General features: G+C 47.8%; 1 protein-coding gene across 4 annotated transcripts in view; it reads left to right on the top strand.

The window, feature by feature from the left end:
* Positions 1-826: 826 nt before the first annotated feature.
* Positions 827-13,233, top strand: part of Lrmda (leucine rich melanocyte differentiation associated) — a 1,030,542-nt gene continuing 1,018,135 nt past the window's right edge. The window contains exons 1-2 of one of the 4 annotated variants that reach the window (XM_076544651.1): positions 827-1,000; positions 10,580-10,680. In XM_076544651.1, the coding sequence (XP_076400766.1) occupies positions 971-1,000; positions 10,580-10,680 (131 nt within the window). In that variant the 5' untranslated portion in view covers positions 827-970. The remainder of the gene's footprint in view (positions 1,001-10,579; positions 10,681-13,233) is intronic. The other 3 variants (XM_076544649.1, XM_076544648.1, XM_076544654.1) reach the window with 3 other exon arrangements.

Genomic DNA, 13,233 nt, shown 5'->3' with positions numbered 1-13,233 from the left:
ACACTCAACATTACACCCTTTTGCTCATCACATCCCTGTTCAGATGTACACACACACACACACACACACACACACACACACACACACACACACACACACACACACACGGCACGCTGAGAGCAGCCACATACCGAATTAATAGCGTTAGTTTTCACAAGTGTCTTTTCCCTTGGAGGAGAAGAATAAGAGGATCCTGAGACTTGGAGACATTACCAATTTTCCCGCCCCTTGCTGTCATTACTGTTCATCACTGTCAAAGGTTGGCGTGTTGGGGGGAGGAGGGGGGTGGGTACATGGTGAGGGCAAGTGGGAAGAGTAGGGGTTGGTTTGACCGGCTGGCACTTTAAGGGGAAATTCAATTTTCCTTCACTTTCCCTCTTACAAATGGAAACTCCATCCTACCAGGAGCCCCTTCCCCCTTCCCTTCCCACCTTCCCCACCAAAGCGGTGGAGGGGACTGTGGGTGAGGAGGCCCCTCCTTTTAGCAGTTTAGGGCAGTTGCGTAACTGAGGTTGTGAAATTCTGGGAAGGCCCAGTTCCGAGCCGGGAACAAACGGCTCTGATGATGGCATGCCCATGATGGAGACCCCCTTCACCCCGAAGCCTGAGTCTGATGAATGCAATAAAGTTCTGGGCATCGAGTTCTAGAGGGGCCCTTCTTGGGGTGCAGGGGCCCGGGGATGGGGGAGAACCGGGCAGGAACAGCGCAGGGGAGAGGAGTAGTCGCTAGGGGTCCCCATGTTAGGTGCAGTGCAGCGGGCCACCTGTTGCGAGCTGCCGGGCGGCCGAGGTTCACGTGCACCCCGGTCGGTGGAGCCAAGCAAGCCGCGGCAGCACAGCTGCGCGCACTTCTCGGTGGCGGTCCGGCGCCTAGGGCTTCCGCCGGTCAGCTGACTACCCAGTGCGGAACTGCGCCGCCCGCCAGTGCAGCCAGTGCTCAGTGCAGCCCGCCCGCCGTGCCCCCGCCACCATGGCTGGGCTCGTGGTCAGTGGAACTCAAGTAAGTCGGTCTGAGCCAGCCCCATCCAGTCCCGGTGCCCAGCTGGGGATGGGAGGGACTGCGGGGGTCCAGTTCTCCAAGGCTTAACGTGGGCTCTCTTTTCCTGGGAAGTGGCTGCGTGCAGGTGATGTGTGCCAAGTGCCCACACTCGCTCTAGGTTGAAGAGGTCAGACCCTTCTTTTGATCCTGGCACACTCCCTGCCGGTGTGGTAAGCAGCCCAGATCCCTGCCTTCCTCTGTTTCTAGAGTCACACTGATCGACACTTGGGGACTAACTTCTCCATGAGACCCAGTACTGGTGGCTCGTATTTTTCAGGGTCCACCAAAAGTGTTTCAGTTTCTTCTTTCAGAATCCGGGTTTTAAAAGAAGTTTTGTTGTGCAAGAAAATGTTTTTAATAGGCAACCGTTTAGCCGTTGATACTACAAGTGTACTGTAAAGCAAGTGGATGGATACATTCCCATGCAGGAAGGGGGCCCATGACAGCAAAGTACACAGGGTCACCAAATGAAAGCCACAATGAAAGCTACAATGTGTCCTCCGAGTGCTGGCCGGAGCTCTGCTACCAGAGTGATCTTCTTTCCCAAGGCTGGTGGAGGCCCAGGGTCCTCTACAGTTTTACTTGGTTACTGGTTTCTTGAAGAGGTGTGTCACTAGGGCGCGGCAACACCAGATGGTAGACATCTGGCCTTACCTGCTTTCAGGCCTGGAGTGAGGTCTCCAGGTTTGGAGTGACCCTCATGAGGCCGAGCAGGGGCCCTGTCTCTGCTGATAAAAGGTTTCTCTTTTGCTTCCCTTCCTCCTCATGAAGCCAGCTCTCTTACTTTGCAAAGTTCTTCTCCACTCTGGGGAAACAGTTGTGAGATGCGAAAGTTCTCCCTTATGATTAGGGAATTGTACTTCCTTAGAGGCCTCAGGATTTCACACAGCTGTGTGCACCCCACCAAATGACTGTATTCCCCTTTTCAGGAGTCTGGTACCTTCCTCAACATTTATTGAGTGACTACTGTGTGCCAGGCACCCTTCAGGTATTGATGGAAATGAGCTGTGTTACCGGCTCTCTGCTGCCTCTATTGACAGTGTTGTCTCCTAGGATTGCTGGCCCTGCCTGGAGCCTCTGACAGGCACAAGTCCAGAGTTCAGGAGTGAGCGCGCCAAAGTGCTGTCAGCCCGTGCTCAGTGGCTAAAAAGTGGATCTTTTTCTGAGCAAGGGGAAGAGGGCTTCTGGGAGTGAGTTTGACGGTTTAGAAAGAGGTGTGTGTGTGTGTGTGTGTGTGTGTGTGTGTAGGGGCCTGCCCCTGCGTGTGTCTGCCTAAGAAGCAGGGTCCCCTCATGCATGCTGTGGTCTCTGCATTTACAGTCCCAGCATTCTCTATGTGTGGTTTCTTCCAAGTTCCTGGAGAACTTGACAGTGAGGTCGAAGCTTCCCCAGACTTCCTTTTTCTTATCTCGTCCTTCTCCAGACTTGATGTTTCCTGCGCCCCTAACGGAGCCTGCTGCACAGGACTCAGGGGCATCGGCTGACTTGTGGGTGAGACATTTTGAGCCCCGCCCAGTATTTCAAAATAAACTACTGGGAGGAGCTAGAAGAGTGCAGGAGTATCTTTCATACACCCTTTGGATAGTGAATGTGGGTGCCTGACTCTGGGGCTAGAGTATTTGCTAGCATTTGCTCCACACAATTTATAACAGCACCCACTGTGAGACATAGCACCTTGAATGTGCATGAACCTGACAGACAGTTCCTTCTTAACAACAACAACAACAACAACAACAACAACAAAAACCCACTGATCCAACAGGGTGCAGTATAATGTTTCAATACGTGTATATAGTGTGTAATGATCAAAAGAATGGGTTTGGTATATCTATTATAGTAAATACTATTTCCTTGCTTGTGCTAGGGACTGTCAGACCTTTCTGCTGGCTGTTTTGAAACACACAATGCACAATGGTTATTATCCATTGCCATTGTGTGTTATAGAACATTAGAAGATATTCCTTTTAGCATCTGTGCCTCTTGTCAGTTAACACTTCAATAAACCTCTATTCTCTTCTCTTTTTAATTAATTAATAAATAATTATTATTTGTTTTTGTGCTGGGGCTCTAGGCCAGCACTTCTGCATGCTAGGCAAGCATGTGACCATTGAGCTACATTTCCAGCCCTAGATTCTTCTTTTTTTTTTTTTTTTTTTGGTTTTTTTTTTATTATTATTATTATTTTACAACACCATTCAGTTCAACATAATAGCCACAGAATCCCCTGTTCTCCCCCTCTCGCCCACCCCTCCCCCCAGCCCACCCCCCATTCCCACCTCCTCCAGATCAAGGTCTTCCCCGAGGACCGGGGTTGACCTGGTAGACTCAGTCCAGGCAGGTCCATTCCCCCCTCCCAGACCGAGCCAAGTGTCCCTGCATAAGTCCCAGGATTCAAACAGCCAGCTCATGCAACGAGCCCAGGACCTGGCACCAATGCACAGCTGCCTCCCAAACAGATCAAGCCAACTGACTGTCTCACCCGTTCAGGTGGCCTGATCCAGTTGGGGGCCCCTCAGCCTTTGGTTCATAGATCCTGTGCTTCCATTCATTTGGTTATTTGTCCCGGTGCTTTATCCAACCTTGGCTTCAACAATTCTCGCTCATATAAATCCTCTTCTTACTCACTAATTAGACTCCCAGTGCTCCACCAGGGGCCCAGCCGTGGATGTCTGCCTTCAGATTCCTCAGTCCTTGGATGGGGTTTATGGCACCACTATTTGGGTGTCTGGCCATCCCATCACCAGAGTAGGTCAGTTTCTGCCGTCTCGCGACCATTGCCAGCAGTCTTTTGAGGGGGTATCTTTGTGGATCTCCGTGGGCCTCCCTAGCTCTCTGCTTCCTCCCCTTCTCACCTTCTCATGTGGTCTTCATTTACCATGGTCTCCTATTCCTTGTTCTCCCTCTCTTTTCTTGATCCAGCTAGGATCTCCCACTCTTTCCCTCGACTGTCGCCCTTCATTGTTCCCACTCATGACCAGGCTATTCATGTAGATCTTGTCCATTTCTCCGTGTCTTTTTTTGGGGTCCCGTTTTCCAGGTAGCCTCACTGGTGATGTGAGTAGCAGTCTAGTCATCCTTGTTCCACATCTAGCATCTTCCTATGAGTGAGTACATACCATATTTGTCTTTCTGAGTCTGGGTTACCTCACTCAGGATGATTTTTTCTAGATCCATCCATTTGCCTGCAAACCGTGTGATGTCGTTGTTTTTCTCTGCTGAGTAGTATTCCATTGTGTATATGTGCCACAATTTATTTATCCATTCTTCAGTTGAAGGGCATCTAGGTTGTTTCCAGGTTTTGGCTATTACAAACAATGCTGATATGAACATAGCTGAGCAAGTGCTCTTGTGGTATGATTGAGCATTTCTTGGGTATATGCCCAGGAGTGGTATAGCTGGATCTTGGGGGAGATTGATTCCCAATTTTCTAAGAAAGCGCCATATTGATTTCCAAAGTGGTTGTACAAGCTTGCATTCCCACCAGCAGTGGAGGAGAGTTCCCCTAGTTCCACATCCTCTCCAGCATAAAGTGTCTTCAGTGTTTTTGATCTTAGCCACTCTGACAGGCGTAAGGTGGTATCTCAGAGTTGTCTTGATTTGCATTTCCCTGATGATTAGGGAAGTTGAGCAATTCCTTAAATGTCTTTCAGCCATTTGGGATTCCTCTGTTGAGAATTCTCTGTTTAGTTCTAAAGCCCATTTCTCAATTGGACTGTTGGTCCTTTTGATGTCTAATTTCTTGAGTTCCTTATATATTCTGGATATCAGTCCTCTGTCAGATGTGGGGTTGGTGAAGATCTTTTCCCATTCTGTAGGCTGTCGCTTTGCCTTGTTGACCGTATCCTTTGCTCTACAAAAGCTTCTCAGTTTCAAGAGGTCCCATTGATTGATTGTTTGTCTCAGTGTCTGCGCTACTGGTGTTATATTTAGGAAGTGATCTCCTATGCCAAGGCGTTCAAGACTATTTCCTACTTTTTCTTCTAGCAGGTTCAGAGTAGCTGGATTTATGTTGAGGTCTTTGATCCACTTGGACTTAAGTTTTGTGCACGGTGACAGATATGGATCTATTTGCAGCCTTCTACACATTGACATCCAGTTATGCCAGCACCATTTGTTGAAGATGCTTTCTTTTTTCCATTGTACAGTTAGCCACAAATGATATAAAATACCTTGGGGTAATAAATAATTATTATTTGTTTTTGTGCTGGGGCTCTAGGCCAGCACTTCTGCATGCTAGGCAAGCATGTGACCATTGAGCTACATTTCCAGCCCTAGATTCTTCTTTAAAAAAAAAAAAAAAAACTTCAAAAAGGATTTATTTTTACTTGTGTGCATTTGTGTGTCTGTGAGTAGTGTGTGTGTGGGTGCCCAAGAAAGCCAGGAGAGTGCATCATATATTGTGTTGGTTAGGTTTTTGGCACTTGATATGGGCTGGAGTCATCTGAGAAGAGGAAACCTCAATTGAGAAAATGTCCCCATCAGATTGACCTGTAGGCAAGCCATGGGGTGCAAGCCAATAATTGGAGTTCCTCCTTGATCTCTGCTTCAGTTTCTCTTTCCAGATTCCTCCTGGAGTTCTTGCTTTGCCTTTCCTCAGTGGACTGTGACCTGGAATATGCAATCCAAATAAATCCTTTTCTCCATGAGTTGCTTTTGGTTAGTGGTCTTTAGCACAATAGTATAAAACAGATTAAGACAGACTTCCTGGAGCTGGCCTTGCAGGCAGTTGTGAGCTGCCAGATGTGGGTGCTGGGAACAGAACTGGGTCCTCTGGAAGTACTCTTCACTTTTTTTTTTTAAGATTTATTTATTTATTATGTATACAGTGTCCTGCCTGCATGTATGTCTGCATGCCAGAAGAGGGCATCAGATCTTACTACAGATGGTTGTGAGCCACCATGTGGTTACTGGGAATTGAACTCAGGACCTCTGGATCAGCAGCCAATGCTCTTAACCGCTGAGCCATCTCCTCAGCCCCTGCTCTTCACTGTTGAGCCACCGCATCCTGATCCCTCTTAAAGGGAGAAAAAAACTTCTGAGAAGCCCAAGGGGTTGACGGTCATTTTCATTATAATGTAACTGAAATATCCACGTACAAAATTGGATGCAACTCTTTCAGTATTTAGAGAATTATACATCCTAAATGAAGGGATGGTTTGAGTGCAAAGGGAAGTTTTCAGTAGGATAAAAACAGTTTATAGAGATGGCAGGTGACATTTGTTTGATGCTGTATTGCTGCTTCTGGGGCCACCATGGGCCAGTGGCTGACGTGTAAGTGGGAAGGTTGGTACTGTCCCATCATTTTTCTCTGTAAAATCTTTTTATTCATCACGGGCCTGACCTTGTTTGGCTTCTCTTGGCTTGAATGCTTCATTTGTATTCAGCATTACATCTTTCTTTTTTCCATTAATGTATGACAGCAACAGGATGTGGCATGGATTCAAGTACAGACATAAATGCAAATTTGAAATTTGGGCGCTGAAATCTTAGGCTCAAGAGATAATGAGGACGACCAATCTTCTCCATGGGGACACTGGCCCGAAACAACAGCTCCTGATTGGGTGACCCTCCACAGCAGAGACAGTGCCTTTCATCTGTCATTTTATCCCTGTTACACAAGTGTGATGGTGATGCGGCTGTCTGATTCAAAAGGCTGTTTTGTGAGGATACAAAAGATGCTAGTCACATGGCTGGCGTTTAGTAAATGTTATTGCGCACTGGGCGGTGGTGGCACACGCCTTTGATCCCAGCACTCGGGAGGCAGAGCCAGGTGGATCTCTGTGAGTTTGAGGCCGCCAGCCTGGGCTACAGAGCGAGATCCAGGACAGGCACCAACATTGCACAGAGAAACCCTGTCTCGAAAAACAAAAAAACAAAACAAAACAAACAAACAAACAAAAAAAAGTTACTGTGCTATCGTAACTGCTTTTGGTGGGAGTTGGTGACAGTACTTGGATCACTCAGCTGGTAGAGTGCATGCCTGCCTAGCATGCACAGAGCCCTGGGTTTGATGCCCAGCATAAACCTAGCAGGAGGAGCAGAAGCTGAAGGTCATCCTCGGCTACATGGTGAGCTCCAGGCCAGCCTGGGTTACATGCAACTCTCTAAGTGAAGAAAACAAAAGAGGAAACAAGTTCCAGGACATTGTGACTTATCCAAGGAAACAGCTAGTAGATAGTAACACTGGTGCTCAAAAATGGATCCAGAACTTGTTCCCTGGGGCAGAGCTTCTGTGATCGCAAGCCTGGGTCCTCATGGACCTGGAGGGTTAATGTGAACTTATAGAACATGTTACAGATTGAGACCAAGCCCTTAGGTTGATTGGGACCTTCTAGTCCCAATCTTTCCTTGGTGTGTGATTTCCACCTCAGCTTAGAAGCAGAACTTACTTTATAGCTCTCAATGCTGCAAAAGGAATAGATCTAATATAGAAAGAGGAAAGACTGAGGATTGATGTGAGATCCCTTTATTATTATTATCATCATCATATTTAATATCACATATGATATTTATCATATCAGTATGAGTAAAAAATATTTTATTGGGTTATTATTCAGCGGGTAAAAGCAATTGCCATTAAGCCTGATTTTCATCCTGGGACCTACATGGTAGAACTTCAAGTTGCTTTCTATCTACCATGGGTGTGCCATGCACACAAGTGTACACACACACACACACACACACACACACACATACACACACACACACACACACGAGAGAGAGAGAGAGAGAGAGAGAGAGAGAGAGAGAGAGAGAGAGAGAGAGAGAGTAAATAAATACATGTTAAACAATTCAAAATTATTTTGTTGAGGTCATCTTTTAGAGGTGTAAAAACTTGGCTAGGCTACTCAGGCTGGCTTTGAACATACTCAGTTACCCAGGCAACTGCTTTACCTCCCAAGTGCTAGGATTATAGGTGTGTGATGTCACCACTCAGCAGGGTTAGCTATTTTTTTCCATCTCTTCTTCTCCCGCTGTCTCTCTTCCTGGAATGAAGTGACTGAGGGACAGAGACTGGGAAGACAGAAAATATGAGACATTATGTTGTCAGCAGTTTGTCACCATGTGGGAGGAGGGCATGAGCAATGTCTTGAGAAAAGGAGGGTGCTGGGGTGCTGTGACATCGCTTTGTAGTTCTGAGACAGTTGGTTATCTGTCATCCATAAGGCTCAGCCCAATATCCCAGGATGTCTGATGACCACCATATTTTCTTCCCTGTTAAGAAACATAGTGCTCTGGAGATCTGTCAGTCATCCCAAGACATCTTTGTCTGTCTGCATAGAAGGTAGGTTTGTCGGAAGACAGGATCAGTGTTATAGCTACAAAGTGCCAGGTTTCTACCTGGTGTTTGAAGGTAGGATAGTTCAGTAATGTTTTATGTCTGTGTACCTCTTGGTCATCTGTGATGCATGCTTTTCTGCCTGCAGCCTGTAATCCTAACAATGGATTCCCCAAACTGGGTGGTTAGAGTAGAGACAAGGGCCCCTGAAAGTCTTCTCAAAAGTTCTAGGATCAAAATTTAGCTAGGCCTTTTAATATTTGGAAATACACATGAGATGTTTAAATGATTATATAAATAAGATAAAAATAAAAAGAATGCTGAAGGAGGCAAAAGGCTTACAAAAGCTTTCTGGCTAGCGGGTGCTATGTACGCTGCTGGGGAAAACGCCATCAAGATAGTCTTATCCTGATGTGAACGCAATAATGACCAGAATGGCAAGATACGCCCATAGGTACAATGGTGGCATGGACATTATCGGGGTAACCAATCACTGGACGTAAGGCCTGTTCCACAGGAGGAAACTCAGGCGTGGTACTGTAAATCTGGCCAAGAACCCAAGGTTGGTGAGAACCCAGGGATGCACCCACTACTGTTATTCTGCTAAGTGAACATACTATCAAATGACCCTCTGAATTCATTTCACTATGCCCATAGATTAGTGCAGCTCTCAGATGTCAGAGAATTGTTTTTTGTTTTTTGTTTTGTTTTTTTTTTTTTTTTTGTATGTGTAGTTGAGGGTGGTTAATGAAGGAACTCATAGCTGTTCAAAGTGCAGAGTGTCACTTGGAGGACTGAAATGGGACAGCCACATCACTCTTCCTCCTTCTCCCTGCCCCCACCATCAGGGACCACCAAGGAAGTGGGGTTAGGAAGATTGTAAGAGCTGGAGATGGGGAGGACTGGAGCGAAACAGTGTTCTCTGGACATGACAGGACCATCATAAACTGTGGTTGCCCTCACAAGACCTGGACAAGACCAAGTCATTCAACATTCCATCATGGGGAGGGAAGCTCAGGAGCCAGCATCCTTAACTGAGGAACTATGGACAGTTGATGGCTTCTGGGGGAGGAGGAGTCAATTTGCTTTAAGATGTGGCCCCTGGTAGGTCAACCATCCTCCAGTGTGTTGTTCCACACCTAGGAGTATATGGCCAACACAAATAGGTCAAAATAAAAAGTTCTGATGAGGTGGGAGCTTGGGGGTGAATATGATCAAAATATAATTGCATGAAACTCTCAAAAGATTAATAAAAATTTAAGAAGAAGGAAAGAGGGAGATAGTTGGTAGTAAAGAGTGCTTGCTGCCCTTGCAGAAGACTGGGGTTCAGTTCCCAGCACTCACATGGAGGCTGATGGCCGTCTATAACTCCAGTTATAGGGTACTGATACCCTCTTCTGCCTCCTTGGGCTCCAAGGACATATATGACATACATACATGTAGGCAAAATACACACATTAAATAAACACATGTCTTCTTGATGGGAGAACCTCAGCGACTCTGGCTACATGCCACCCTTTACCTTGCCACCAGCTCAGCTGGGAGTATGCTGGGCATTTTACACACAGTGGGCATAGGACGGGATGGATGGCCTGGGGAGATTTCCTTGCCCAGCCCTGATTGTTTTAGCACCTTGGGGGTCCAAAGGTATAGGTGTCCAGCCTGTGGCCCGAGGGCTGTGTGCTGCCACTGAGCTGTGAATGCAAGGCAACACAAAACCATGGACTTCCTTTCAGCGTGATTTTGAGATTCTTTTTTAAATAACTTGATTGTACAGTCAAGTATGAGCTTTATAGATTAGATTTTGTGGCAGCATCAGAAGGTGGGCCACTTTCCATTGTGACTTCAGCAGTTGCTCCTGAAGATGGAGGAAACGTTGAGGCGTGCTGGGTAGAGGACCAGAGTATTATGGAGTGGTTGGGAGAGAGAGAGAACAGATGGCCAACTGTCACAAAGGTCAGGGTGGATGGCTGACGGTTGTGGTTATCTCCATATGCTCCGACATTGAGTTTCTTTTGGGCACCTGCATCTTAGCCAATTTCAACCTAATTTCTATCATGCCACAATATGTCTCCATCATGCTAACTGTGCCAGGAAAGGGGAGCTATTGGCAGGATCCGTAAAATCTTGGGGGAATAGGCACAGTGTAGCCTTTTTGTTTTGAGGACCAGCCGTTAAAGTTGTAGAAGCAATTGTGTGATCCGTGGCTCGGGGTTGTGAGCAGCTGGGTAATTTCCATTTCTGTTACATTTACTGTACAGGTGTCTTACATAGGCCAGGACTGCAGAGAAATCCCAGAGCAGCTCGGCAGGGACTGCGGACATTTTGCAAAGAGGCTTGATCTGAGCTTCAACCTGTTGAGGTATGTAACCTTCGAGAGATGCAGGCCAGGTCTGGGCCACCCGGGTCCCTCCAAGACCTTGCGCCGACAGATGGAAGTCACAGGTCCCAGCTCTGTGCAGGGTCTGGAGAGACATGGACCCACATCTGAAAGTCTGGCGCTGCTTCAGGTGACTCGTTGGCTAGCCTTCTAGTAAGTGCAGCCTCAGAGGGTCGGAGTTTTTGAGCATGGTTCACCTCATGATGGTGGGAGGCTCTTCCGCTTTTTCCTTTGTTCTTTCCCTTTCCTGTGGATGCCTATGTTCATGAGTCTGAATCCTTTTGGGGAAGGAATGAGATGGCACCATGAGTGTTTTAGGGGTGTTGAGCTTTGCTTTTTGAGAATGACTGCCCCTCACAAAATGTACTGAATTACAGATAGGGTAGGTGCGTGTGTTTTCAATATTCATGAGGCTGCTCTGTTTCCAGGGATTATTGTTGATGTGGCGTGGTTGGGAGGGGAGGGGATTTCTAGCAACTCTTTGAGTCTTGGCTCAAGGTAAGTGTGGTCTTGTATGGCGGTCCAGTGGAGGACAGCAGGTCGGCATTTCCTTTCTTCCTGTGACTTATGCTGGTGGGCGGGCTTAGCGGATGAAAGTTGGCGACATTTGGACAGTAGGTATTGGTGGGCCAGGGGCCGGGGAGGCAGCTGTCCTCTAAGGGGTGTTTTGCGTGTTATCCCACCCTCTTCTTGGGACCTGAGCATCATTCCAAGACCCAGGTATGTCCCTGCTTTTAGGCCTTAGAATCTTTGTGGGGATACTTTGGAATGATGAATTTGGGGGGAAATGAGCAACACTCAGGGAGCTGGCTCTCAGCAGATAGAGGAGAATGATAGTTTCAGTGAGGCCAATACCATCATCTAGTGAGTGCCTAGGAGCCAGCGTGGTCTACACTGAGCGGCATGGTAGAAAAGGGGTGTCTTGGGCCGGGCGGTGGTGGCACATGCCTTTAATCCCAGCACTCGGGAGGCAGAGCCAGGCAGATCTCTGCGAGTTTGAGGCCAGCCTGGGCTACCAAGTGAGTTCCAGGAAAGGCGCAAAGCTACACAGAGAAACCCTGTCTCGAAAAACAAAAAAACAAAAACAAAAACAAAACAAAACAAAACAAAAAAAAAAAACCAAAAAGAAAAAAAAAAAAGAAAAAAAAAAAAGAAAAGGGGTGTCTTGAGGGTGGTGTGGAAAATGGGCTCCTGTGTATGCACTCCCTGACTCCTGAGGGCTCTGAGCCGTTGGGCAGATGTGGAAACCTAGCATGTCAACGTCAGTAGAAAAGGTGGTTAAATATAATTGCTGCCTCCAGAGAAACCCGGGGGGCTTTGTGGTCCCGGTGTAAGAGGGAGGGCAGAGTAGCCAACCTGGAGTGAACTGGGTCTAAGACATTCACACCTTCCATAGCTCCTCTGCCTGGACCCAGTCAAGAGGTCATGTCCTGCCACAGTGTTCTGAGTTTCGCCTGGGTGGGTAGCCTCCAGGGGTCCACGGCCTCGTGGCTTGGGGGCTGTAGTCGCCTTGGGAATGTCTGGTAGAAACCTAGAGGTGAGTCCGAAGAGACTTGGGCCCTGTGAAGGAGGGTGTCAGTGGGCACAGGCCATGGGAAGGAGAACTGTTACATCTGAGGAAACAACCGTCTTTGTTTGCCTGAGCCCTGCCTACCTGTAGCTGAGAGGATGCTGGTCCTGGAGAGGCGTGGAGAGGCAGGCCGTGAGAAGGAACCCGGCTCTGAGGGGTGAGAATGAGAAATAGTTCTTATAGGAAAAGGTGTGCCCCGGATGTGGGGAAGTTTAGGGATAAGAGGTGTGTAAAGTGGACTTTGAGGGAGAGCAGTGAAGGCTGCCCTTTTCCTTTGTGAAGAGGAAAGAGTTGTCTGTGCTATTAAGCTGGCAGAGACCTGTTGGCCGCTCAGGACCCTGATGTTGTCCGTGTCGTACTCTGTGTGAGCTCTGTGCTGGCTGGGGCTGAGCTGGAGCAGGGGAACAGGAAGGAAGGATGAGGCCAAAGACTCGTGGACAGTGTATGTCCAAGAGCTGGTTAAACTGGAGGGAGTTCTGGACCAAAGGGGCGAGAAACTGGTAGCCTATGCGTTGGTTATCTTGGATTCAATCACCTTTGACCCTCGTTACTTACTTAATTGGGGGTGCGTGTGAAGGTGGGTGGCATCGTTTCTCTTGAGCTTACACAGGCACCAGTCTGCCTTGCCTTCAGTCACATAAAAATCTCAGATGTGTTAGTTACTAAACTGCCTGTTCTTTAAAAGAGAAGATTGAGAGCAGGAGAGTAGAGAGACGGGAGAAATAGGAGGCTGACAGCCCGCCTTTAAAGGATGTGGGTGTATGACAGGAAGACCGAGTGTGCCGAGTTTCAGGGGCCAGTGCTGGTGAGGTGGCTCACTCAGGAAGGCGCTTGCTTTGCAAGCCTGAGGATCTGACTTGGATCTCCCGAACCGGTGTAAGAAGCCAGGAGTGGCAGTGGGCGCCTGGAATCCCAGCACTGTGCAGGCAGAGGCAGGAGATGTTCAGGGCTTGCTGGCAGGCCAG

The sequence above is a fragment of the Peromyscus maniculatus genome, chromosome 9, assembly GCF_049852395.1.
Source record: "Peromyscus maniculatus bairdii isolate BWxNUB_F1_BW_parent chromosome 9, HU_Pman_BW_mat_3.1, whole genome shotgun sequence".
Lineage (NCBI taxonomy): Eukaryota > Metazoa > Chordata > Mammalia > Rodentia > Cricetidae > Peromyscus > Peromyscus maniculatus.
This window is presented reverse-complemented; position numbering and strand designations above follow the sequence as displayed.